Here is a 23,985-nt window from a genome sequence, read left to right as displayed (position 1 = left end):
AAAAAGATGATCAAGCCGGAAAACGAACTCGACCAATTCCGGTCTAGTCAGCCATCTTAGAATCCCGTCCCCCTCGTCGTTGGTTTCGGCTGTTTGCTTTTGGCTCCTTCTCATTTTCGCACGACTAACAGTTCTACGAGCGCGAGGTGGTCGCGTCTGTTGCAAGACACCTTGCCTTCAAAACACAATGGCGGCCGACCGCCGTGAAGACAAAGGTAGGCTTTAGCTGTGAGTTCAATTAGCTCGCCTTTGTGTGGGGGAACCTTTCGGCTTGCTAACCTCGTCAATAGGGTTATTTGCTTCTAATTGGTCGATTTTTGGTCACGTGTGCAGTCGAGAGGCGATATCTGTTTAATTTGCCACTAGTCCGTGCACGTGTGCATTAAACAGCAGCTGGACGGACGGACAAAGTGACGGAAAACTGACCACAACAAAAACAAAACTCAGACGAGAGGCATGGCTACATACCCTTTCGTTGTTAGTTTGATTGAGCATTTGTTCAAAAGTAAGTAAACCTTCTCTAGGTAAACTTGGGTTCGTGTTTTGGTAGCTGTAATAGTGTTAATGACAACGAAACGACAAGTCATCATAATTAGCATTGTGCTAATGTACTTAAGCTAGCTAATACCTCGATTGTGTCATTGTACATTGCTAGTGGTAATGCTTGAAAGACTTAGGCACCCAACATTTCTCAGCGGCCGGTTCTAAAAATAGAAAAGGAATAATAAAAGTCCACCATTTACCGAGGTTGCTTGCTCCACCAAGTGACATTGCGTTCTATATTGCATCGGCGCCATTTTGGCTTTAAGGAATCGCGTGGCAATGAATTGACCGTGTCTTCTGCTCCTGTAGACGGCGAGCTCAATGTCCTGGAAGACATATTGACGGAAGCTCCGGACCAGGACGACGAGCTATACAACCCGCAAACGGAGCGACACGTCACAGACAAGAAAGGTAGCGAAGGTAGCGCCACCGTCCTACGCCCTGTGTTCTTTTCTGTCCTTTCTCATCTTTCCTTTTTGTCCGCTAGGAAACAAACGGAAAGGCGAGCGTTCGGAATGCCACGAGCGGAAGCGGCCGCGCGCCGACCGGGCCCCCTCCCGCTCGGCTTCGGCCAACAAGAGAGCCGCCCCCGCTTCGGCGGCCTCCAAGAGGTCGGCCAGCAGTCCTCGCCGGCGCCACCGCGTCGGCGCCTACCGCGGCGGCGACTCCGCCGAACGCAAGAGGCGGCGAGATGCCGTCCGCGGAAGCGAGAGGCCCCGACGCGGGCGCTCGTCCGTGGACGCCGACAAGCAGGTACTGAGATCTTCCTCCGCGCCATTTTCCAAATAAAAGGAAGGTCAATTAAAATGTCTTGTCCACGCTCAGAAGCGGCAGAGCGGCCCCTCCCACCGGCGAGACGACGACCCGTCGGAGGAAGACGCGGCGCCGGGGTACGCGTCGGAGCGGCGCTCGGGAAGCTCCTCCCCCGATGAAGGGGGCGAGGACGAGCAGGAGGTAGAGGAGGAAGAAGGCGTGGAAGAAGAGGAGGACGAAGAGGAAGAGGAGGAAGGCGAGGAGGAAGAGGAAGAAGGAGAAGAGGAGGAGGAAGGCGAGAAGGAGGAGGAGGAAGATGAGGAAGCGTACGAGCGGCGTGGCGAGGGCAACGACTACGACACGCGCAGCGAGGCGGGGGACTCGCGCTCGGCGTCCTCCGTCACCTTCTCCGACGACGGCGAGTCGGCTCACTCGGGCTCTGACGCCTCAGGTGGGTTTTGGGACGGGCCGGCCAGCTCTCGGACTCTGGTCTGACTCCCCCCGCTTGTCTACGCAGGGTCCCAGGGGAAGCGCGAGAAGCTTTCGTCGTCGGTGCGAGCCGTCAGTAAGTCCGTGGCTGGGTGGCGGGAGGTCGCCCACCTGCTCACTCATTCACCCGCTCCGTGTGCTCCTCCTCTCCCCAGATCCCGGCGGCCATCTTCGCTACATCCTGCGCGACTCGCGCTACTTTGTCATCAAGAGCAACAACCACGAGAACGTCTCGCTGGCCAAAGCCAAAGTAAGTGCCGTCGGGCTCGGTCCCGCCTCCTTTGTTTCTTCGCTTTACGCCTTTGTCCATCTCGCAGGGCGTCTGGTCCACGCTACCCGTCAACGAGAAGAAACTGAACGCGGCTTTCCGCTCGGCCCGCAGCGTCATCTTGGTCTTCTCGGTGCGGGAGAGCGGCAAATTCCAAGGTGAGCAAATTCCACGCCCCCCTTCCAGAGGCCAAATGCTAACCCCGGCACGCCGCCAGGTTTCGCCCGCCTGGCTTCGGAATCGCTCCACGGCGGCTCGCCCATCCACTGGGTTCTTCCGGCCGGCATGAACGCCAAGATGCTGGGCGGCGTCTTTAAGATCGACTGGCTGTGCAGGTGAGAGGCTGCTTCTGGCCACGCCCCCACCCACGACGCACCCTCCTGACCTCTGTCCTTCCACCCGCAGGCGGGAGCTTCCCTTCACTAAGACGGCTCACCTGGCCAACCCTTGGAACGAACACAAGCCCGTCAAGATCGGACGAGACGGACAAGTAAGGATGCCGGACACACGGAGGTCCCATTCGGCCCCAAAAAATAAGTGGACTGACGCGTGGTCTTTTTTTTTTTTAAGGAAATCCAGCCGGAGGTGGGCACCCAGCTGTGCGTGCTGTTCCCCCTGGACGAGAGCGTGGACATCCAGCAGGTGGCCCGACGCGTCCGCCACAAGCGCGAGACGCCTTCGGAAGCGCGGCCCCGCGGCCGCCCGCCGCTACGCGAGCCGGGAAGGTTAGCCAATCCTCAAGCTCCTCCTCCTCCTCCCGCTTCCCGTCGCGGCCGGCGCCAACCGCCGCCGACGAGGACGACGCTCTGGAGTTTTTACCCGAGTCTTTTGCCAGTTTGTATGACTCCATCTCTTTCGGGGGTAGCCCGTCCCGGCTAGCCTAGCATAGCCTAGGCGGACGGACGGACGGACTTTTGCCCATGAGATCCTCTGCTGGACTCGCGGAAGGGGGAGGTCGGAAGGGGAAGGAGAGGGACTGTGGTGGTTTCCACCTGGACTCTGGCACGTTGTCCAATCAGGTAAAAGATGGAACTGCTAAGAGGGGGCCCGGCCAGTGGACACTTTTAAAAGCCTGAGCCACGCCCCCTATTGGGACCCTTTAAAAATAGCCCAAGCCACGCCCCCAATCGGGACCCCTTTAGTTGCCTGCCGTGCGCTCTCGAATGAACTCGAGTGTTTGTTTGATGGACTAAAAAAAAGAGAGAGAAAAAAGGAAAAGTCTGCCAAGCCGAGGGGGTGACGTGGCCTGGGGGGGGCTTTAGTGTGGCGGCTGACAGGACCGCAGCGCCACCTCCGTCAGCACCCTTTCAGAGTAAGAGGGTTGCTTTTTAAAAAAAAAAAAATGAAAAAAGGACACAGATGTGGAAAGAAACTTTGTAGAATCCAAAGTCCACTTTTCTACCACAAGCGGTATGTTGACCCCTACCTACCTACCTCCCTACCTAACTACCTCACCTTTCATTTCTTTGAGTGTTTGCGTTGTTGCTCCCGACCACCCACCACCTTTTTATTGTGACGGGGACGTGACTTTGGGGGGGACTGTTTTTTTCCCTAGTCCAATACGGAACTCATTAGTTTTTGATAGTTTGTTGACAATTTGCCTCAAGTCACACATTTGGATGACGTACTACTAGGTAACAATGCTTAGAGGGGACATAGTGGACTCACGGACGCACTGGACTGTGGACTGGACTGTAGGCCAACGTGCCATTCTTAGCCTTCCTTAAAAGATGGATTTCACAGGTCAAGGAGGCCAAGGCCAGGATGGAGACGCAATGTTGTTGAAAAAATGTTGCCTGTGTTTTTGTGCCGCTTTTCCCCTTTTAGGTTTGTCATTTGCTCCCTTTTCCCTTTTTTGAACTGCAAATGTCCCCCCGAGGCCAAAATCAGTCTGATTGGGAAGTGCTTCAATACAAAGAATTGAGTATTTGAAAATGTCACTTTACAAGTGACATAGTTTGCCTTACGTGACCCTATTGACCCCCATAGTTAATTTAAGGGAGTGAGTGTATAAGTGTATCACGTTGGCTTGACTCTGACACCCCTCGCGAGCACTCAATGGAGTCCCATTAAGGTCCTGAGAAGGCTGAGTATGACCTTTTTTGTTGCCTTTTGACCTCTGACCTTTGCCTGTCCGGCAACAGAGTGCCCCCGTCCGTCTCAACTTGTGCCACCTTGTCCGTCCACGTAGGCGTCGTCCGGAAGAGTACGACCTCCACGGCAGGAAGCGACCTCGGGCCGACGGGCCGGACTTCAACCAGCGATCAGGTTGTGAGAGGCTGCTCCGACACGGAGACCCCCCTTCCCCCCTCCCCAGGTAAACGATGCAGTCTTGCTTCAATCTCAAATTTTTCTCTGCTTTTCAGGCTTCATCCAGGACCTTCGCAACCCGCCACTGGACAGGTGAGAGCCCCGCTCGTCCACTAATCCCCCCCCCCCCCCCCCCCTCTCACGACACCCCATTAATGGCCCCCTCCCTCCCTCCCTCCCTTTTTAGACGCTTCTCCAACGTCAGACGTGACGTGTTCCTCAACGGGGTGAGTGCGGCGCCTCCGTTTTCCTCCTCCGCGATCCCGATGGACCGTACGAAACCCGGGCCTCTGGTTTCCCGCCAGTCCTACGACTACATGCGCGACTACCACCACAACGTGGGACCGCCGCCGCCCTGGCAGACTCTGGTAAGTACGCTGGCCCGCCCGTTGTGTCCGGATAGACGTACGCGATGACAAAATGGTGGGCGTGGCGCAGGCGCCGTACCCCGGCGCGGAGCAGCCGGCCCCCCACCATCCCCCCTACTACCACCACAACCACGCGGCGCCCCCGCATCAGGCTTACCACCACCACCACCCCATGGCGGCGCACGAGGCTCCGCCCCCCCGCTTCCGAGACAAACAGCGAGCGGCGCCGTCGTCGCACCGCGCCTTCGCGTCCAGTCCGGTGAGTCCGTCGGCCGGAGGGGGGGGGGGGGTCTCGGGCGCGGGTCTGGCTCCGACTAACTGAGGGGCGTGCGCCGCCTTCAGCAGCACGACTACGACATGCGCGTGGACGACTTCCTGCGGCGGACGCAGGCGGTGGTGAGCAGTCGGCGGGAGCGCGAGCGCCAGCGGGAACGGGAGCGCACGGGACCGCGGCGGGAGCGCGAGCGGCCCAGGGATCGAGAGCGCGACAAAGAGAGGGGGCGCTACCGCAGATGACGACATGGCGCCCGACGCATTTGTCCTCTCCTTCCTTCTATTGTCACATGTTTCTTAAAAAAAATGAATACATTTTTTTTTCTTCTGTACTCTCCGAGCCATTGATTTTTTTTCCTTCCCCCTATTTTTTGACCGGTAAAAATGAAGGTAATCATGAAATGGTGGGTTTTAATTAGGGGGGTGGGGGGCCCTTTTGGGGCCTTCTCAACAAATACATACTACTGACTGGCTTTGCAAATATACCGTATAGTATCTGGAATGTCGTCAAGACCACTCGGTGCTTTGATTGAATGCAGCTGGTACCGAAAAGTGGGGGCAGCGCGTTATAGGAACCTTATAAGTACTATATACGTACGCTTGTTGCCATTTTGAAGCTGCGTGCGTGCGTTCCTGTCACCTATAGTAGTTGTCACTGGCTTCCTAAATGTGTCACTTGTGTGTGAGTCTCATGAAGGACTAAAATGAAATAAAAAAAAAAAGTCTGGCTGCTTGGGCCGGCCACAGACGTCCGACAGATCCGTGTTGCAACAACCAGTGGACGGAAGGGCAAGCGGCCATGGAAGAATTGTGTCGCCTCGGCGGTTTGGATCCTTTGTGGGTGAGTCAGTCAGCTTCTTCTTTTCAAGTCACTTCAACCAACTTGTGTGTCTGACTTGTTGGCCCATTGGTATTTTGCACGAGGGAGAAATTACAGAAAATAGTGCAGAATGAAAATTGAACAACAGTTTCAGTCATCAAATTGGCTTGTCTGTTGAATATTAGGTAGTATTTGTTCGTCACTGGTTAATTTGACATGTTTTGTTATTTATAAAAGAAAGATGGAATATTGAGGCCTGTTTTTTTTTTTTGGCGCAGGACTGGAACGTGACGTGGTACACGGAGGATCCGGACGTGACGGCGTGCTTCCGCCACACCGTCCTGGCGTTGTCGCCGTGCGTCTTCCTGTGGACGTGCGGGCCGCCGTATCTGCTTTACCTGCTTTACCCGCGGACCCCGGCGGCCCCGCCCCTGCCGCTCTCCCCGCTCTGCTGCGCCAAGACGGTCGGTCGGCTCCGACGCTCGCCATCCGCCATTCAAGACTGACGTCCCCTGCATGGCTTTTGCAGCTTGTGAGTCTGAGCCTGTCGTCGTTGAGCCTCTTGGAGATTTTCTACGTGCTGGCCCGGAAGAAGGAGGAGGAGCCCCTGGTCTTCCTGTTGGGCCCGCTGCTCCGATCCCTCACCACGGTACGTGGCCCGCCGGCTCGCGCCGCCACCGCCGGTCCATGTTTGGCCCCCGGCAGGCGGCCACCGTGGCGGTGCTTCACGCGGAGAGACGGAAAGGCGTGCGTTCGTCCGTGCTGCTCTTCCTCTTCTGGACGCTGTCGTTGCTCTGCGCCGTGCTTCCCTTCAAGGCCGCCGTGCGCCACATCCAGCGACAGGTACGGGAGATCGGCCCGGCTTTTCCCGGGAATCGGGATTCACGGCGTGACCGAGGCGTCCTTTCGGGTGGGGCGGCAAAAGTCGCGAGTGGATGTTTGGCCTTCTCAATTGGCACTCGACTCACAAAGGTCGCCGAGCCTTGTCAAGGGGCCGCCTGCCAGAAAGGCATTTTTCATCTCTCCACGGTTTCAGGGCTTCTCTTCGGACGCCGTGGCTTTGGTGGCCTTTTTTATGGATTTCTCCCTTCAAGCGACCCAAGTGGTGCTGAGCGCTTTCTCGGACCGGCGACCCCTGGGTCGGCCGCGCGCCCAGGTGGCTCCGAGGCGGCCTTTTGTCGGGCGCTTTCCCCTCAAATGACATTTTGTTTTGACTTTCAGAACGCGTGCCCCGAAGAGGACGCCTCTTTCCTTTCCAAGTTTTTCTTCTTTTGGTTCAGCGGGTAAGTCACTTCCATTATAGTATATTCTTCTTTTTTGGGTGGTAACTGTCATTATTCCTTTTGTTTGGATTTTCATTTGATTTTTGGGCCCAGGCTGGTGTTCCGAGGCTTTCGGCGCCCGCTGCTGGCGTCCGACTTGTGGCCCCTGCGCCCGCAGGACGCGTCGCCGCGCATCGCCCGGGAACTGGAAGCCGCCTGGGCGCCCGATTCGGCACAGAAGCGGTGGGGGGACCAATCCAGGCGCGTCCCGGTGGCGCTCGCCCCAAACGTCCGCCGTGAGAAACGGCGTCCTATTGTGCGCAGGAGGCGCTCCGAGAGGCGCTCGGAGGAGAAACGGCCGCTGCTGAGCGAGTCCACGGAAAGGTCGCCGAGGGAGTCCGAGGAAAGGCGGAGTCTCTACGCGGAGCTCCTGCTGCGCGCCTTGGCCCGCTGCTTCGGGCCCTACTTCCTGCGCGGCATCTTCTTCCTGCTCCTGCACGACGCCTTCATGTTCGCCGTCCCGCAGGTGCTCAGGTGGGTCCCGGGGCGGAGGACGGTGGGCGCCGAGTCCAGCCGGGCGCCCACCGTCACCGTCTTTGGCCCGCCCTCCACGCCGGCAGCCTGCTGCTGGGCTTCATGCGCCACCCGGAGCAGGCGGCGTGGAAGGGCTTCCTGTGGGCCGGCCTGCTCTTCCTGCTGTCTTGCCTGCAGTCGCTACTCAACCACCAGTACATGTACCGCTGCTTCACTCTGGGCATGAGGCTCAAGAGCGCCGTGGCGGGCCTGGTCTACCGCAAGGTCGGCCCCGGCGCCCCCCGTCGCTTTTGGGGCGGCAATAAAAAGCGCCTCGGTTTGCGGCAGTGCCTGGTGATGAGCAGCGGCGCCCGGCGCCAGTGCACGGTGGGGGAAATCGTCAATCTGATCTCCGTGGACGCCCAGAAGCTGATGGACCTGGCCGTCTACGTCAACAGCCTGTGGGCGGCGCCCCTGGAGATGGCCCTCTGCTTCTACTTTCTTTCCGACGTAAGCCGGAGCCGTCGTTGCCGTTGGCCTTTTTTTTCAACCGATCTCCGGCCAACAGCTGCTGGGTCTGTCGGCGCTGGCCGGGACGCTGGCCGTGGTCCTCATCTTCCCCCTCAACGCGCTGATCGCCAAGCTGAGGAGCAAGCTGCAGGCCAGTGGCCCCCGGGGAGGTCGACCGTGGGGGACTCGCCCGGGCTGACTCGCCCCGCCTCCACAGGAAGTGCAGATGGACTTCATGGACGCCCGCGTCAAGCTGATGAGCGAGATCGTGAGCGGGGTGAAGATCCTCAAGTTCTACGCCTGGGAGGAAGCCTTCCTGCGCCGCGTGGGCGTCCTGAGGGACGGCGAGCTGGACGCTCTGAAGAGGTCTCAGGTCCTCTACTCCGTCTCGCTGGCCTCCTTCAGCTCCTCCTCCTTCCTGGTGAGAGCGGCCCTCCTCGCCGTGGGGCCGGTGAAGGAAATGTCAAATTGTCTTTGAGATCGCCCTGGCCGTGTTCGCCGTCTACGTGCTGGCGGACGAGCGTCACGTCCTGGACGCGCAGAAGATCTTTGTGGCGGTGGCTCTCATCAACATCCTGAAAACGCCTCTGAGCCAGCTGCCCTTTGCCATGAGCACCACCTTGCAGGCGAGTGGCGGCATGGCCAGCGTCCAGATCCATGGCTAATGGCTAATGGCTAATGGCTATTCCCCAACCCCGGCTCGCCCAGGCTTTGGTGTCCCTGAGACGCCTGGCCAACTTCCTGTGCCAAGATGAGCTGGCTTCGGACGCCGTGGAGCATCGGGCCCTTTCCCCCGGTAGGTAGTGCTCGAGGTTCCCGCTTTTTATGTCCACCCGCGGGCCCAATTCCTCTTTTTTCCCCTCCTCAGACGGCGACGGAGTGCTGATTCGGGACGGCCACTTTGCCTGGTCCGCCGACGGGGCGGCCATCTTGCGGGACATCCACTTGAAGGTGGGCGGGGCGTGGCCCCGTAACAAAAGTCAAGTGAGAGACGTGTGGACCGTCTGACTCAGGTGAAGAGCGGCGCGCTGGTGGCGGTGGTGGGACAGGTGGGGTCGGGGAAGTCTTCCTTGCTGGCGGCCATTTTAGGAGAGATGACCCGGAGGAGTGGCTCCGTCCTGGTCGGGGTGAGCGTCGGCGGCGCCGTTGGGCCTTCTCCGGTCGCCCTTTATGAGCCCGCCCGTCCCCGTCCGGCAGGGTTCCCTGGCCTACGTCCCTCAGCAGGCCTGGATCCTCAACGCCACGCTGGAGGAGAACGTTTTGTTTGGGCTGGACAGGAAGGAAAGCTGGTATGGCCGCGTGCTGGAAGCCTGCGCCATGCGGCCCGACCTGGAGAGCCTCCCAGCCGGAGACGCCACCGAGATCGGGGAGAAGGTGAGCGCTTTCCCGGAGATCCATCCCTCGGCCGCGGCTGATCAACGGCGGGCCGGCCGGCCGGCAGGGCCTGAACCTTTCCGGCGGTCAGAAGCAGAGGATCGGCCTGGCGCGAGCCGTCTATCGGCAGAGCGACGTCTACCTGCTGGACGACCCGCTGTCGGCCGTGGACGCGCACGTGGGCCGGCACATCTTTGAGCGGGTGCTGGGACCCAAGGGGCTCCTCAAAAGCAAGGTGGGGGCAGGATAATGTGGCCGTATCTTTGCCGCGGGAGCCTTTTTCTTCTTTGTATTATTCTGTTTCAGACACGGGTACTGGTCACGCACAGCCTGAGCCTGCTGTCCGCCGCCGACTTGGTGCTGGTGATGGAGGACGGCCGCGTCTCGGAGATGGGCTCGTACGCCCAACTCTTGGAACGCAAAGGAGATTTTGCCAAGTTGATCCACAACTTTAGCGCCGCGCCACCCCGAGAAATCCCGTCCTACAAACGCGGTAGTCAAAGTGTGCGGTCCGCCACCGTGGTGCTATTTTCGACTTATCCATTTTCTTTTTCTTTCTTTCTTTCTTTTTGTTTGCAGTCAGCAGGAAATCCTTGTCCCGCCTGAGTTTCACCGACTATTCCATCGATCTTTCCCAGGAGCGCCTCATCAGGTAACGCCGGAACCTTTTGCTCGATTTGGACGACATCGCGGGACGTATTTGCTGTGCCGGCCAGCTGCGACATGAGCGGCGCCAGCGTGCAAGTGGCGGGACTCCACCCAGACCTGTCCTCGGATTCCCTGGGCAAGCTGACCCGGGCCGACCTGCCCCGCGTGGGGAGAGTGAGTCCCGACCCGGGGCCGACCTAACCGGGGCCGATTGGGAAACCCACCTGGCCACGGCGTGTGCTCAGGTCAAGCTGCGGGTCTACGGCGACTACTTGGGGACGGTGGGGCTGAGCTTCATCGCGACCATCGTCTTCCTGTGCGCCTTCCAGCAGGCCGCCTCCTTGGCGTACAGCTATTGGCTGAGCCTGTGGGCCGACGACCGGCCCGTCAACGGCACCCGGCCGGACCACGTGCTCAGGCTCGGTGTCTTTGGAGCTCTGGGCCTGACTCAAGGTGGCCCGTCAGACTTAAAGGCGCTACGCTCGGATTTTGTTTTTTGTCCGGTTATGACATCGACACCACATTTTGCACGTCTGACCCGTAAACCCCGTCTCTGACTCAGGTCTGGCCATGTTCGGGTCCAGCCTGGCGGTGGCCCTGGGCGGCATCGTGGCCTCGCGCCGCCTTCACGCCGACCTGCTGGGGGACGTCCTGCGCTCGCCCGTGTCCTTTTTCGAGGCCACGCCCAGCGGGAACCTCCTGAACCGCTTCTCCAAGGAGATGGACGCCATCGACTGCATGGTTCCCGAAGGCCTGAAGATGATGCTGGGCTACCTCTTCAAGCTCCTGGAAGTCTGCGTGGTGGTCCTGGTGGCCACGCCCCTCAGCGGCCTGGCGCTGCTCCCGCTGGCCTGCCTCTACGTCTGCGTGCAGGTCGGCCCGGGACGACGTGGGGGTGGGGGGGGGGGACGCCACCTTGACCCCCGACCTCGCTTTGCCGCGCAGAGCTTCTACGTGGCGGCGTCCTGTCAGCTGCGGCGACTGGAGGCGGTCAGCCGCTCGCCACTCTACACTCACTTCAACGAGACGGTGCAGGGCGCCGGCGTGATCCGGGCCTTTGGCGAACAGGAGCGTTTCCTGCGGCGGGCCCACCGCCTCATCGACCAGAACCAGGAAGCCTATTTCCCCCGCTACGTGGCCACCAGGTGCCGTTCCTTCTCGCTTCTGGGAAGAAGGCTCGGCGACGCCCGCCCGCCCGTTCCGGTCGACTTTCTCTGACCTCCGGCAGGTGGTTGGCGGTCAACTTGGAGTTCTTGGGGAACCTGCTGGTCCTGGCGGCCGCCGTCTTCTCGGTGCAAAGTCGGGAGCGGCTCAGTCCGGGGGTCGTGGGCCTGGTGCTCTCGCACTCGCTCCAGGTGCCAGCGCCCCCCCTCCCAAACTGGACACTTGCAGGAATTGAACTTCTTGAATGTGCCATTTGCCACACAGCTGACGGGGATCCTGAGCTGGATCGTCCGCTCGTGGACCGACGTGGAGAACAACATCGTGTCGGTGGAGAGGGTCAAGGAGTACGCCGACACCCCCAAAGAGGTGGGCTCGGTCGCCCTCCCGCCCGGGCGGTCCGTCCGTCCCATCGATATGCCCGTCACTCACCGGCCATCCTCCAAGGCCCCCTGGCTGACGGACGACGCCGACCTGGCCGGCGGCTGGCCCTCGGCGGGAAGCGTCCAGTTTGAGGACTACAGCCTGTGCTACCGTAAAGGTCTGGACTGGGCCTTGAAGGGCATCTCCGTCAGCATCCGAGACCAAGAGAAGGTGAGCGTCCCCCCCCACGCACACGCACGTCCGGCAGTGGGACTGATCGCCATCCGTCGGCGGCAGGTGGGCATCGTGGGCAGGACGGGGGCGGGCAAGTCGTCCCTGGCCCTGGCCATCTTCCGCATCCTGGAAGCCGCCAGCGGGCGGATCTACATCGACCGGGTGGACATCGCCCGGCTGGGCCTGCGGGACCTGCGCTCCCAGATCGCCATCATTCCCCAGGTGGGTGGTCCCGAGTCTCCCCGTGGGCCCAGACGCCACCTCTGACCCCCCCCATCACCCCGCGAGCAGGATCCGGTGCTGTTCTCGGGCTCGCTCCGGATGAACCTGGACCCCTTTGAGCGATGTTCCGAGGAGGAGCTGTGGAGGGCCCTGGAGCTGGCTCACCTGGCAGCCTTTGTGTCGGCGCTGCCCGACGGACTGGGCCACCGATGCTCCGAAGGGGGCGAGAACCTCAGGTAGAGAACCTCAATGAGCCGTGTGGGAGAGTGGGCATCGGCAAGCGTTTGTGACCAGGTCGTATCTGTGCCCAGCGTGGGTCAACGGCAGCTGCTGTGCCTGGCCAGGGCCCTGCTGAGGAAGAGCAAAATCCTCCTCCTGGACGAGGCCACGGCCGCCGTGGACGTGGAGACGGACCGTCTCATCCAGTCCACCATCCGCACGCACTTCAAGCAGTGCACCGTGCTCACCATCGCTCACCGGCTGCACACCGTCATGGACTGCGACAGGTTGCTTTGGCCGCCTAGCGTGTTGTCTGGGAATGAAATGAAAGCGGCCATCTTTGGACAGGATCGTGGTGATGGACGCCGGCGGCGTGGTGGAGATGGACGCCCCCGCTCAGCTGCTCCAACGCCAAGGCCACTTCTACCTCATGTGCCAACAGGCCGGACTTCTTTGAACGGAAGGCGCTCCCTGGGTAGGAAAGCAAACTTCGGGGTCAATACCTTTGACCTTTTTCCGTCCGTTCGACCGAGTGCCTTAATGTTCCCAAAATAAACACAAATTATGCGTCCACACGTGCGCTTCCTGTTGGGTGAGCTGATAAGACGCGGCGCTTTTTCCACCGTGCGTGCGTGTGTTCGGGGGAGGGGCTTGGGCGCTCTTTGACAAACGCCATTTCGCTCATTTGACAAAAACATCCCCGTTAACGGCCCAATTTCTTCCAATCGCCAAGCTTGAACCCCACTTGAAGTGCGGAAGAAACCCCCCCCCCTTCACAACAAATGCAGTTTTTTTTTGCGAGCGCTCCGGTTCTGGCGGTTCCGCTCTGGGGGCCCCCGGGCCACGCCCCCTCCACGGCCAGAACGTGACCCGAATGTAAAGCGGACACGGCCCCCGGAACATTCTGCGTCACCGGCCGGGCCTATAAAGAGACTGTGCGCGGCCAGCGGACCTTCACCTTCCTCCCTCCCTCGCTTCCTCCGCTTGGACATGGGCTCTCGCGGCTGGTCCGGATTACTGCTGGTTCTCGCCCTGACGGCGGCGTCCTGCCTGGAAGCGCCGGGCCAAGAGGCGGCGGCGGCCAGACGCGCTCGCTTCTCCTCCAACAGCCCCGGTAAGCTGCCCGTCGAAGCTTCCCGGGTGGAGGGAGTCCCTCATTTTTCCCCCCCCCTCCCGGCCCCTACAGCGGACGTGGCCAGGTGCCTTAACGGCGCCGTGGCGGTGGGCTGCGGCTTCTTCTCCTGCCTGGAAAACTCCACCTGCGACACGGACGGCCTGCACGAGATCTGCCAGCTCTTCCTGCAGGCGGCCGCCGCCTTCGACACCGAGGTGGGCCGATCGATCGTTCACCGGCAACGCCTGGTGGCGGGGACCGAGAGTGGGCTTTTTGTTCCCCGTGGAATTCAAGATTTGGTCGAATTTCAGGGCAAGACGTTTGTGAAAAAGAGCCTCCACTGCGTGGCCCAGGGCATCGGCAGCAAGGTTCCGCAGACCATCCGCCGCTGCAACATCTTCCAGAGGATGATCGCCGAGGTGCAGGAGGAGTGCTTGGTGGCGCACGACGTCTGCTCGGTGGCCCGCGACAACCCGCGGGCCTTCGCCGACGTGGTGCAGGTGCCCACGCACTTTCCCAACAGGTAAGGAGCCCGGTGGTAAGAAGGTTCTGGCCGTTACGCCGATGCCCTCTTAGAGCGCTTGACGTTCGCGCAGGTACTACAGCACCCTCCTGCAAACGCTGCAGGCCTGCGACGAGCAGACGGTGGCGGGGGTGCGCGCCGGCCTGCTGGGCCGCCTGGGTCCGGACATGGAGACCTTCCTTTCCGTGGTCCAGGGCCGAGAGTGCGAGGCGGATCGGGCCTCCGCCCCCTTGGACGACCCCTCCGTCTGGAGGAATGTCCCCGTCTTCAACGTGCAGCCGGGCTTTCGGGGTCGCGACCCCACCCACCTTTTCGCCCGCAAGCGCTCGCTGGCCGACGGGGAGACGGGGCCCGGCCCCCGCGTCTAGCCCCGCCCCTCTGTTCGCCACTCTCCGCCTTCTCCTTAATTTATGCCTTTTCGTGCCGGTCACGAAGCGCCGCCCAATAAAACCTTGATGCATTCCAATGTTCTGTCCTTGTGTGGCTGGTGTGTGCACGGAGGGGAAGCAGCCAGTTCGAGACTTTTTTGGACCTATTTCAAAAAAATTAGAGCAACAAATTGAAGCATTAGACAAGGTAATATCCCCTAAGACTAGGAATTTATTTAACGGGGCTGGGCAAACTAAATAAAGGGTCAGAGTGTGTGTTTTGGTTTCAACTTCAACAGAGCAAAAGTTTCTGCAATACTAGTGTGACACAAGTGCAATCAGTGGATTGGCATCAGCTGCTTGTCTTGCTCAACCCCCACCCGCTGCTTCAAGTTTGTCAGCTCGGTCGCAAATGCTGGATGGCTTGAGCTAAAAGTCCCTCCCCCTCCCTCCTCCACTCCCTCCCTCTCTCCCTCCGCTCAACCCCTGAAATTGAAGCATAAGGATATATGAAAGAAGACATCGCATCCCATGAAACTAGGCATTTATTTAACAGGGCTGGGCAAACCTAATAAAGGGCAAAAAGTAAGTGCTTTGGTTTCAACCACTAAAGAGGAAAGCTTTCCACAATACAATATAAGTGTCCTGCGAGTGCAATCAGTGGATTGGCATCAGCTGCTTGTCTTTGGAAAGTTTGTCAGCTCAGTGTACGCTGGATGGCTCGGAAGAGAAAGCCATTGCGCTTTCCTCCGCCGATATTTCCACGCATTATGGAAAGGCACAGAGAGCGACCCCTCCACTCGGCAATCTCCGCCTCCCACACGACCACCCGGGAAGCGCCTACTCGGTCGACGGGCGGGGTTCCACGTTCCAGTCCAGCTCCAGGTAGTCCTGGGGGAGGAGTCGAGTGAGGTGGAGGTCACTGGCCACCCCGCCGGAAGAGGCTACCTGCTTGGCCAGCGAGGCTAGCATCCCGTCCAAGCGCCGGACCAGCATCGGGAAGGTGGGCCGGCCGGAAGGGACGGCGTGCCAGCACTCTCGCATGATCTCGTAACTAGACGGACGGCACCCGGCGTTGAGGGGCGCTCGCTCGGCCCCGTTCGGGGATCGGTCGTCTCACTCACAGCTCTTGCGTGCAGGCGCTCGGTTTGTCCATGCGGTGGCCCTCCTTCAGGAGTTTGAAGAGATCCTCCACCGGGACGCCGGGGTACGGAGACGCTCCCAGCGTGAAGATTTCCCACAGGAGGACGCCGAAAGACCACCTGAGCCCAGAAGAAGGGAAAAAAAATGGGCCGACGGCGGATTTGCCGGGGCCGACGGCGGATTTTCCAGGCCCGCCGCGCTAAGTCTCACACGTCACTTTGGTGGGTGTAGACGCGGTCGAACAGAGCTTCGGGCGCCATCCACTTGACCGGCAGAGGACCCTGAAAATGCCGAGCCCATTCAGCACCTTCCACCGGGGGCGCTCGCCTGCATCGCCCATGGCAAAAACCGGCCCGCACCGGACTGCTCGTACGGATTACATTGGTGGTCTTCTTGTAGTAGTCTGCCCGCCGCACGTCTCTGGCCAGGCCAAAGTCGGCGATCTTCATGACCAGCTCCTCGGTGACCAGGACGTTCCGGGCCGCCAAATCTCGGTGGACGCACTGAACGGAGACGGGAAGCTGGTCGGCGTCGCCCCGGGCCATTTTTTGTGACGGCGCGCTCACCTTCTTGGAGGCCAGGTAGGCCATCCCCCGGCCCACCTGGTACGCCGCCGACACCAGCTCCGGCAGATCGGCGCCCGCGCGCCGCTCACGCAGGTGCTGGCGGAGGTTCCCCCGAGCGGCGTACTCCACCACCACGTAAAGCGGCCCTGCCGAAGAACGCGGTTAGCCGGGGCGGGCCCCGGCGGCGCCCGGTGTCTGACCCTACCGTCCAGCGTGCAGGCGCCGATCAGGTTGATGATGTTCTTGTGGCGCCCGATCCTCTTCATCATCTCCATCTCCGAGAGCAGGTCCGCCAAGTCCCCGGGTCCGGCGTCCGCTGCTGGCCAGTCGCGGCGCTCAGGTGGGGGAAGAGCGGCGAGCGGGCCTGGAGGCGCTCACCTTTCAGCATCTTGACCGCCACCCGGGTGAGGCGCCAAGGGCGCTCCCGGTCCAGCCCCGCCGCCTGCGCCGAGGACACCCGCCCGAAGCAGCCCTCGCCCAGCGCTTTGCCCAGCGTCAGCCTGGCCGGACGACAAATAAGCTCACGTTGGGGGACTACGACACACGCGCCCGAAAGTCAAAAGCGCGCCACTTACTTCTCGCGGGGAAGTTCCCACTGAGGGTCGTGAGGCAGCTGGTACTCCGGGGAGGCGGCCGCCACGGGCGCCGTCCCGCCGCCGGAAAAGGGCGGGGGCTTCTCGGAAGACCCCAAGGTCACCTGCGGGGGCCACATCGGCCGTGACCGGCGAGGACGAGGCGGTGTTCTCCGTCAGAGATTGGCCGTACCTGTCTCTTCAGCCTGACGCTCTTGGCCAGCTTGTGGACGGTCAGCTTCCGCCTCCTGGAGGCGGCGCACAGTTTGCAGATGACGGCGCCGAAGGTCAGCGCCGCGGCCGCCAACGAGCCCAGGCAGTAGAAGAAGATCTGCCCGTAGCCCGGGGGGAGACGCGGCTCGGGGAGCGGCCCTGGACCCCACACGGAAATACCGTCACGGCCGTGACTCGTGAGGGGGACGGGGGGCGCCGGCGCTCACCCTCCAGCACGGTCAACCAGGCCGAGTGGTACGAGGCGCCGTTGTGGTTGCTGGCCACGCATGCGTAGCGCCCCGCGTCGGCGCCGCTGACGTTGCTCAGCGTCAGGAGCTCCAGCTCTTCCTTGGTGGCGTTGGCGCCGGCCTCCTGAAGGCAAAAGCGCAAAATGGAAGTCGGCGGAAAATGGAAGTCGGCGCCTCCGGACGAGGTGGCACCTTGACGACCGGGCCGGGGGGGCGGCCGTCGGCTCCGTCCGGGAGGCCCCCCTCGTCCACCTTGATCCACTCCACGTAAGGGGTCAGGTCGCTGTCCACGTGGCAGGAGAAGCGCACGTCCTCGCCGGCCCGAGCGCTCCGATTGGCCGGAAGGCCGGCCCGGAGGATGGGCCTGTGAGCGGAGCGCTCTGCCCACCGAGCGCCGGCCGTTACTTTGGGTGCCGGCTGGCTGGGTCCGACGCCGCCGCCGCCGCCGTCGCCGCCGTGGCCACCTTACCGACGATGTCCAACTTGAAATGGCGTTGGATTCGTCCGTGGACGTTGCACGCCACGCACGAGTAGTTCCCAGAGTCGGCCGGGACGGCGTCCCTCAGGGTCAGGGTGCCTTGGCCCCGCTAAAATTCCGGCACATTCAATATCAAAGTGCCCGCCCGATGGGACGTCCAGGCTCACCTTGAAGCCGCCCAGTCGCTTCTCTCCCCGGAGATCCGTTCCGTCCTTGAACCAGTCCAGCGTGGGGGCGGGGCTCCCCACGGCCCGGCATCGAAACTTGACCGTCCTGCCGGCGGGGACCGAGCGAAGCGGCTTGTCCGGAGACACCCAGCGAGGGGACGAGGCTAGCGGGGACGCTAATCGGGAGAAGAAGTTTTTGTTGCTGTCATCTTGTTCAGTGGGAGTGGCCAAGAAAAGATGCTGACGTGTTTGCTGATCATCCATCTGCTCTTGGTTTTGGTCCAGGCCGTCTTTCCCTTCCTCCTCCGACGACTCTTCTTCCATGTCTTCATCGTCGTCGTCGCTGTCCTCCAACGAGACGCTAGCCACGGTCGCTGAAACGACAAACTCTGTTTTTCGCAATGACCCACGGTGGCTCATCGACAGGAAATAGAAGCGTGTCGACACCCTCTGACCAAAAAAGATTCTCGGAATTCGTTGACTTCTCCCGCCACGGAGGAGACGAAAATACAAAGAGGTGATGGGTCGCCGGTTAATGGAAGGATAAAAACCACTCCCAAAAAGTTTGGTCTCACCTGCATCGGAGTGGTTGTCACTGGCGGAGGGACGGGGCTCCGTGACAGGAAGCAGAAAGAAGAGAAAGAAAGGCAGCAGCAGACGGACTCTGGCCGCCATTTTGCCCTCAATCGACTCCGTCGGATAATTCCTGTGCGACAAAATGACTTGACGAGAGCGATTGTAAAATATGTGACTCTTTTGACTTTTCTACACAACCGGCTGGCATGCGTTGTTGTTGTTGTTTATGTGACGTACCTGGAGCAGGTGGTCCAATGGGCCGCAAGGATGAGCACACGTCCACGACTTGACTTCTCTTCTCACTTGGGACACACGTGGTAGACGCTCCTCATCGTCCCTTCAACTGAGAGAAAGTCAGAGTGTGTGTGTCTGTGAGTGTGTGTGAGTGAGTGTGTGTGAACGCCCAAACCATCCCACTATTGCGCTCTCCTCCTCCTCCTTCTGAGCGCTAGCCATCCACGACAGTCGTAGACATCTAATCGTTTGCCATGATCTTACTTTTCCCAAAAGTATCTCACTAATGCTTCAGCCGTTAGTGTCCAGCGATTGATTGTGGCTGAGGCGGATGCTCACTAGATTTAACGTCTATCTTTTGTCTGTCTTTCTTCAAGATTTTCTTGGCCATCGGCGGGAAGAGGACACGGCGACCATTGTGATGTCATCCAACGGCGATGCCATGTTTGACCTTTTCACATCTTCACACAATGAAACGTATGTAGCATCCGCCAATCATTCCTTTTCTTCGGGATTTTCGGACGCCCACCCAGACGTGGCCGGGCTGGGCGGGAGGGCGGGGGCGGGTCCGACTACAGAACATTCCTGTCCGCCAAAGTCTAACCGACACTTCCTGTTTTCCTCGGCATGGGGTCAGAGCTTTGAAATGCCCTCGACGCCCTTATGTGTTGGTAAAAATGTACTTCTTTGACAGAGTCGTGAAAAAAAAGATCGCAATGCCGTTGTGATTTCATGACTTTATTGTGCCAAAACGTAACACGGGCAGCAAAAGAGAGCAAATGATCGTGCGGCGTGGGAGGAAGAACACGTGAAATTGGACATTGCAAAAGACCGAAAGCGAGAAAACCTCAATTGTCTAAATGACACATGACCGGACTGTGTGTCTGTGTGTGTGTGTGGTGGAGTCCAAATATAAAGCTGTCCCGCGTGCACGGGGACATTCCAAAAGTTGCGGTATGGCCGTGCGCGTAGGGAGGAGGCCGCTGCATCTGGCTTTCTGACAAAAAATGTGACTTTGGAATGTATCTTTATTGATATGATCCAATCAACTCCCAAAAAATAGATGTACATTGACAATATTTACACTTATACACTATACAATGAATTATGCTACATATTCTACCTATTGTATGTATTGGTGCTATCACAGTCTGATTGTAACTAAAGTGAGTTATTAAAACATTTCAAAGTTGAAACGGATTGAATCGGACGAGCGCTTTAGTGTTTAAAAAAATAGCATGTCATAGCGACTCCAGTTAAAGAGATGGCAGCAATGAACGTGCCGTGTATTGGCTAAGTGCCGTAAAGGGGATACAAAAAGAAGAGTGTAAACAAAATGACGTCACCATTGTGACGTTCGGCATGTCATAGCCACTCCAGTTCAAAAGATGGCAGTGACGAGCGTGCCGTGTATTGGCCAAGTGCCGTAAAGGGGATACAAAAAGAAGAGTGTAAACAAAATGACGTCACAATTATGACGTTCGGCATGTCATAGCCACTCCAGTTCAAAAGATGGCAGTGAAGAGCGTGCAGGGTATTGGCCAAATGCCATGAAGGGGATACTAAAAGAAGCAGAGTGTAAACAACGTGACGTCACCATAATGGCGGTGTGCCGCTGTTTAGCTCGTTTGTCGTCGCTGCGGACGTCAAACTCGACGACGCGTTTCTCTTGGCGTCTTTCTTCGTTTCGCCGATCTCATTCCCGTGCGCTCCAGCCGTTTGTAAGCCGTCGTTTCCCGTCGCCTGCTTGGAGATTTTTCTCGAGTGAGGCTATCGGGAAAATAGAGTCGAGTCATTACCACTTGGTGTACACATGCAAGGTACACATGGCTTTTTCGTTTTCTTGCTGTAAATAAACATTTGAGACGACTGTCATTGTAGAGGCCACGATAGTATCGAAGTATGCGTAAAAGCCCCGTTATCTTTCCTTTTCACACTTGCTATAACTCCACCTTCGCAATACTAGTATTGAAATGATGAAAGACTGTATAAAAACTACTATTCTTTCCAAGCCATACAAAATAACATTTTTTTTTCTTGCAGGTATGCACCACCAGGTCCACGCAGAAGATCTCCAAGCAAGCTTATCACAACGGTGTGGTGATCGTGACCTGTCCGCAATGCAAAAATCACCACGTCATCGCTGATAATTTGGGTTGGTTTTCAGATCTGAAAGGGAAAAGGTTAGTTGGAACCCTTTTGTTGTTGCTTTTTATTCCTATTTTAACTGTCATCTATCAGGAACATCGAAGAGATCCTGGCCGCCAAAGGAGAGACGGTAACTAGGCTGGCCTCGGATGCTCCAGAAGCAACGCCGATCCAATCCGACCGGGAGAAAGCACGGCGCGAGCCTTGTCGGGAAATGACAAACGAGAAAGACTCGGATAAAGACGTGTGAACGTCTGCGTCATCACCAACCAGGGTAACTTAACATTCACAATACTAATGGAAATTTCCCCCTGTTTTCTGGGAATAACCATTTGGTAGTCTCCACGCTTCTCCTTGCTCACTGTCAAAGCACCCAGTGACTCGAGTCAAGGTTTTTTGTTCTAATATTTTTACATATTTATTCCACATTTAATACATGTTTGTGCATATTATGTCAATACATCCTTGCAGTCAAATAAATAATACTGAAAATTGAACAAAATCATATGCAGTAGCACATTCCTATTTTCGTAAAAATTCCCAAAGAAAAAAAATAAAATCTTTACTATGTATAAATATTAATAACAAGCGAGAGGCAGCTATTAACTGAACACTAGGTGGCGGTATAGCTCCACTATTGTGTATGCTCACGCTATTTACCCTCAAGAAGAAATGTTGCGCGTGCGTACTGCTGGTTGTTGATATTCTTGACTGCGTTCGACTATAACAATGTCGTTCACCGGGTGCTATGATACAGTAATGTGATTCAACAGCAATTATTTTGGTATCTTAACGACGATTGAACTTTTGTACATTTGAGAGCCACGTCGGGTAAAGCGAGCACAAGGTTCTTTAATATGGCCTCATTTGGGTGGAAGAGGAAAGCTGGCGAGAAGGTGTCCAAATCGGCGACGCAACACTTCGAGGATTCCAGCGTCCCGAAAGCCATGGACCGCGACGACAACGTCGGGAGCGGGCCAGACTGGCAACGGGCCGTCAAACGCCGCCGGGTGGCCTTGCTAGAAGACTGCGCTGCCAAGAGCCAGGCGCTGAAGGAGGAGGGCGCCGCGCTAGCTCAGCAAAACAGGTAAGCTCGCTCCCTGACGTGCTTGCTAGCTGTGCAAAACAATTAAGTTGGCTACGTGACAATGGCCGGACAGAAATATATTCCAATTAATACATGTTAAATGTATGTTACGGCAAGCTAATTAAAACGCTAGCCATGCTAACAAAATGTATATCTGCCTTAGGAGAGACATTTTAGAATGATTTTGGCAACTCTCGCAGGTGTAAACTAAAGCTTGATTGTTATTTCTTTTTCCTCAGGCACCGAGAAGCCGTCAAGAAATTGGACGAGGCCATACAGTTGACCCCAGATGACCCGCTGCTATATGAGATGAAAGCTCAGGTAAACTCATGAAATATTTGCTTTTTCTTCAATCATTTTATGAAATTCCTATTCGACCGGGTCTCAAACTTGCGGCCCGGCGACCGATTGTGGACTACGGGACCATTTTTCGTTGGTGTATTAATACAATTAATTAAAGAATTGACAAGTGAACAATACAAACGGTCCGACGATGCATTGTTTTTGTGCAGGTGCTGACGATATCGCGCCAGGTCTTCCCCGCCGTCATGGCGGCCGAGACGGCGGTCAAGCTGAAGACGGTGTGGTGGGAGGCCTGGCAGACGCTGGGCCGTGCCCAGCTGGACTTGGGCGAAGTGGACATGGTGAGTCAGCACTCAAGATTGCTCCAACTCAAGTCAAAATACCTCAAGTAAAATACATGTTATTTGGGAAAAAGAGATACAGACACGATGTTCCCAACTGTCATCTGACCCACCACTCATTTTGTCCGTCTTTTGTACGATTCAGGCACGCAGGTCCTTCCAGGTGGCCGTCCACCTCTGCCCGTGGGAGCGCGCCCTACGGGAGGACGACCTGGCGTGGGCGCAGAGACTTCACCGGCAGAAGGCGGCCGCCGGGGAGGCTCCGGGACGGACCCCGGCTACCCCACATCTCCACGGAGACTTTGACTTTGAGTCGGACGAGGTGCTGGAGGCGTGCGAGGCCGTGGCCAGGAGCCAAGCCAGCCAGCGTGGGCCGGGCCCGGTCGCCGTGATGGTGGATGGCGCCGCCGCCGGCGGCGATGCGGCGGAGCCGTCGCCGGAAAACCTCATTCAGATGAGATCGTTCTGAGATGGACGGACGGTTCAACGAGAAAGACCACCAGTCACCCCTAGCTTGAGACGGGACCGGAGAACCCTTGCTAACTACTCCTCCACCAGGGCGCCCAATTAGCATTTTCTAGTTGAGAAATGGGGTCAACGATAAGGTCGCTAACGCCATTCTTCCTTCTCGCCCCCAAGCCTAATGTTGGTCCTTCACGCTTTCCGTAATTTGCCTGCATATTTAACGGCCCACGGGTGCCGCAAAAAAAATGCAAAGCGGTGCAGCAACACGCTGATAAACAATGCTGGCTTTTATGGAAAAATGCTGCCGATGCCAGTCACATGATGGCTTGGATTTCACAGCCGGAGGCTTCTTGTCTTGCAAATGCAAACAACCTTTCCGTCTTTCCTCAGACCACCGTCTCTCCACGCGTGCTTCGCTGGCCTTTTGTCTTTTGCAATCGCCCAGTGTCAAACTAGAAGGAAAAAAAGGGCGGAGGATTCAAATGAGCTAAATCATTGGAGAAATGCTACGCAGCGTCTTTTGTTAAACAGAAGGCAAGAAATGTTCGAGATGACCTCACCTGAAACATATACTTAAGATGGTGGACCTTTGTGAGTCAGGAATATGACTTGGTAAGAGTGGCCGCTAGGGGGTGCTGTCATATTAGGAATTAATAGACTATACGGCACCCTTTTTGGGAACTTGTTGCCGGGACACATGACCGATGGATACATTTCAATCGGGCTGGAATTTAGGGGGGTTGGGGGGACCTAGTCAATAATCCAAACCTGCCCCCAATCTCATTTCATCACGATTTACATGGATTGGTAGGTTTTACTATCGGTTCGGGACAGTGACATGAATGCCTATTGTATTTAGATTTCTTTTCATTTCAGGAACTTCCAAATAAATGTACAAAAAAGCATCTACGGGCTTCTGTGAGTCAAAATGTGGTGGTCGTCGTCGTCATCGTTGTGATCATCGAGCTCTCTTCCGGGAGGATGCGTTTGATTCGATGCCGGTGACATCAGCTGTGCGGTGAGTGTGCAGAAAAAAAAGAGAGCGAGAGAAAGAAAGAGAGAGAGAGAGAGTAGACTTGTTTGGGGATGCTGGGCTTTTGATCGTCGTG

At 57.8% G+C, this 23,985-nt stretch overlaps 5 protein-coding genes across 16 annotated transcripts; 4 read left to right on the top strand and 1 right to left on the bottom strand.

Moving 5' to 3' along the window:
• Nucleotides 1–28: 28 nt before the first annotated feature.
• On the top strand, nucleotides 29–5,336 carry ythdc1 (YTH N6-methyladenosine RNA binding protein C1). Of its 6 annotated transcripts, none has more exons than XM_077737488.1 (16): nucleotides 29–215; nucleotides 853–954; nucleotides 1,031–1,296; nucleotides 1,369–1,747; nucleotides 1,814–1,861; nucleotides 1,941–2,035; nucleotides 2,103–2,211; nucleotides 2,271–2,388; nucleotides 2,459–2,543; nucleotides 2,624–2,778; nucleotides 4,245–4,321; nucleotides 4,420–4,456; nucleotides 4,551–4,590; nucleotides 4,669–4,731; nucleotides 4,802–4,990; nucleotides 5,074–5,336. In XM_077737488.1, exons 1-16 carry the CDS (start codon nucleotides 188–190, stop codon nucleotides 5,245–5,247), a joined length of 1,965 nt encoding a protein of 654 aa, XP_077593614.1. In that variant the 5' UTR covers nucleotides 29–187; the 3' UTR covers nucleotides 5,248–5,336. The 6 variants fall into 6 exon arrangements, with proteins under 6 accessions (XP_077593614.1, XP_077593612.1, XP_077593611.1 ...); XM_077737486.1 differs by having other exon boundaries at nucleotides 853–963; nucleotides 5,077–5,336; XM_077737485.1 differs by having other exon boundaries at nucleotides 853–963.
• A 150-nt stretch (nucleotides 5,337–5,486) lies between these two features.
• On the top strand, nucleotides 5,487–13,291 carry LOC144210711 (multidrug resistance-associated protein 1-like). The gene is made up of 31 exons (XM_077737545.1): nucleotides 5,487–5,845; nucleotides 6,103–6,288; nucleotides 6,354–6,473; nucleotides 6,530–6,667; nucleotides 6,861–6,980; nucleotides 7,046–7,107; nucleotides 7,201–7,329; nucleotides 7,411–7,620; nucleotides 7,707–7,884; nucleotides 7,948–8,109; nucleotides 8,168–8,260; nucleotides 8,327–8,530; nucleotides 8,589–8,735; nucleotides 8,818–8,905; nucleotides 8,978–9,060; nucleotides 9,123–9,236; nucleotides 9,307–9,483; nucleotides 9,551–9,718; nucleotides 9,790–9,976; nucleotides 10,063–10,135; nucleotides 10,200–10,305; nucleotides 10,377–10,584; nucleotides 10,694–11,004; nucleotides 11,077–11,276; nucleotides 11,360–11,486; nucleotides 11,560–11,661; nucleotides 11,740–11,886; nucleotides 11,953–12,111; nucleotides 12,181–12,347; nucleotides 12,423–12,617; nucleotides 12,679–13,291. Exons 1-31 carry the CDS (start codon nucleotides 5,804–5,806, stop codon nucleotides 12,785–12,787), a joined length of 4,512 nt encoding a protein of 1,503 aa, XP_077593671.1. The 5' UTR covers nucleotides 5,487–5,803; the 3' UTR covers nucleotides 12,788–13,291.
• On the top strand, nucleotides 13,276–14,433 carry LOC144210704 (stanniocalcin-like). Its single transcript, XM_077737531.1, has 4 exons — nucleotides 13,276–13,444; nucleotides 13,517–13,659; nucleotides 13,756–13,967; nucleotides 14,041–14,433. The coding sequence occupies exons 1-4, from the start codon at nucleotides 13,321–13,323 to the stop codon at nucleotides 14,333–14,335; spliced, it is 774 nt and encodes a 257-aa protein (XP_077593657.1). The 5' UTR covers nucleotides 13,276–13,320; the 3' UTR covers nucleotides 14,336–14,433.
• A 398-nt stretch (nucleotides 14,434–14,831) lies between these two features.
• On the bottom strand, nucleotides 14,832–19,019 carry LOC144210687 (fibroblast growth factor receptor 1-A-like). 6 transcript variants are annotated; one of them, XM_077737478.1, is made up of 17 exons: nucleotides 18,536–19,019; nucleotides 18,298–18,428; nucleotides 17,968–18,096; nucleotides 17,723–17,898; nucleotides 17,547–17,664; nucleotides 17,270–17,457; nucleotides 17,057–17,201; nucleotides 16,810–16,988; nucleotides 16,620–16,741; nucleotides 16,423–16,544; nucleotides 16,250–16,363; nucleotides 16,045–16,190; nucleotides 15,838–15,981; nucleotides 15,689–15,759; nucleotides 15,460–15,597; nucleotides 15,284–15,389; nucleotides 14,832–15,226 (listed from the first exon to the last, which is right to left on the bottom strand). In XM_077737478.1, exons 2-17 carry the CDS (start codon nucleotides 18,395–18,397, stop codon nucleotides 15,176–15,178), a joined length of 2,049 nt encoding a protein of 682 aa, XP_077593604.1. In that variant the 5' UTR covers nucleotides 18,398–18,428; nucleotides 18,536–19,019; the 3' UTR covers nucleotides 14,832–15,175. The 6 variants fall into 6 exon arrangements, with proteins under 6 accessions (XP_077593604.1, XP_077593606.1, XP_077593605.1 ...); XM_077737480.1 differs by having other exon boundaries at nucleotides 15,859–15,981; XM_077737479.1 differs by having other exon boundaries at nucleotides 16,250–16,360.
• A 1,788-nt stretch (nucleotides 19,020–20,807) lies between these two features.
• Nucleotides 20,808–23,781, top strand: ttc33 (tetratricopeptide repeat domain 33). 2 transcript variants are annotated; one of them, XM_077737534.1, is made up of 5 exons: nucleotides 20,808–20,954; nucleotides 21,559–21,767; nucleotides 22,007–22,088; nucleotides 22,280–22,411; nucleotides 22,557–23,781. In XM_077737534.1, the coding sequence occupies exons 2-5, from the start codon at nucleotides 21,628–21,630 to the stop codon at nucleotides 22,878–22,880; spliced, it is 678 nt and encodes a 225-aa protein (XP_077593660.1). In that variant the 5' UTR covers nucleotides 20,808–20,954; nucleotides 21,559–21,627; the 3' UTR covers nucleotides 22,881–23,781. The 2 variants fall into 2 exon arrangements, with proteins under 2 accessions (XP_077593660.1, XP_077593658.1); XM_077737532.1 differs by having other exon boundaries at nucleotides 20,940–21,767.
• Nucleotides 23,782–23,985: the final 204 nt, after the last annotated feature.

Source organism: Stigmatopora nigra, chromosome 17 (assembly GCF_051989575.1).
Source record: "Stigmatopora nigra isolate UIUO_SnigA chromosome 17, RoL_Snig_1.1, whole genome shotgun sequence".
NCBI classification, from domain to species: Eukaryota; Metazoa; Chordata; class Actinopteri; order Syngnathiformes; family Syngnathidae; genus Stigmatopora; species Stigmatopora nigra.
This window is presented reverse-complemented; position numbering and strand designations above follow the sequence as displayed.

What these genes read in the sequence shown, in the direction of transcription:
- ythdc1 (XM_077737482.1), top strand. Translation starts at nt 457, where the DNA reads ATGGCTACATACCCTTTCGTTGTTAGTTTGATTGAGCATTTGTTCAAA. An exon ending in CCGTGGACGCCGACAAGCAG is followed by an intron (nt 1,297 to 1,368) that starts GTACTGAGATCT and finishes GTCCACGCTCAG; the next exon opens with AAGCGGCAGAGCGGCCCCTC. An exon ending in GCGCCTTCGCGTCCAGTCCG is followed by an intron (nt 4,991 to 5,073) that starts GTGAGTCCGTCG and finishes CGCCGCCTTCAG; the next exon opens with CAGCACGACTACGACATGCG.
- LOC144210711 (XM_077737545.1), top strand. Translation starts at nt 5,804, where the DNA reads ATGGAAGAATTGTGTCGCCTCGGCGGTTTGGATCCTTTGTGG. An exon ending in AGCTGAGGAGCAAGCTGCAG is followed by an intron (nt 8,261 to 8,326) that starts GCCAGTGGCCCC and finishes CCGCCTCCACAG; the next exon opens with GAAGTGCAGATGGACTTCAT. An exon ending in ACCGTCATGGACTGCGACAG is followed by an intron (nt 12,618 to 12,678) that starts GTTGCTTTGGCC and finishes ATCTTTGGACAG; the next exon opens with GATCGTGGTGATGGACGCCG.
- LOC144210704 (XM_077737531.1), top strand. Translation starts at nt 13,321, where the DNA reads ATGGGCTCTCGCGGCTGGTCCGGATTACTGCTGGTTCTCGCCCTGACG. An exon ending in CCGCCGCCTTCGACACCGAG is followed by an intron (nt 13,660 to 13,755) that starts GTGGGCCGATCG and finishes GTCGAATTTCAG; the next exon opens with GGCAAGACGTTTGTGAAAAA. An exon ending in CCCACGCACTTTCCCAACAG is followed by an intron (nt 13,968 to 14,040) that starts GTAAGGAGCCCG and finishes ACGTTCGCGCAG; the next exon opens with GTACTACAGCACCCTCCTGC.
- LOC144210687 (XM_077737475.1), bottom strand. Translation starts at nt 18,397, where the DNA reads ATGGCGGCCAGAGTCCGTCTGCTGCTGCCTTTCTTTCTCTTCTTTCTG. An exon ending in CCCCCGGCCCGGTCGTCAAG is followed by an intron (nt 17,202 to 17,269) that starts GTGCCACCTCGT and finishes TTTTGCCTTCAG; the next exon opens with GAGGCCGGCGCCAACGCCAC. An exon ending in GGCGGTCAAGATGCTGAAAG is followed by an intron (nt 16,361 to 16,422) that starts GTGAGCGCCTCC and finishes ACTGGCCAGCAG; the next exon opens with CGGACGCCGGACCCGGGGAC.
- ttc33 (XM_077737532.1), top strand. Translation starts at nt 21,538, where the DNA reads ATGGCCTCATTTGGGTGGAAGAGGAAAGCTGGCGAGAAGGTGTCCAAA. An exon ending in GCGCTAGCTCAGCAAAACAG is followed by an intron (nt 21,768 to 22,006) that starts GTAAGCTCGCTC and finishes CTTTTTCCTCAG; the next exon opens with GCACCGAGAAGCCGTCAAGA. An exon ending in ACTTGGGCGAAGTGGACATG is followed by an intron (nt 22,412 to 22,556) that starts GTGAGTCAGCAC and finishes TGTACGATTCAG; the next exon opens with GCACGCAGGTCCTTCCAGGT.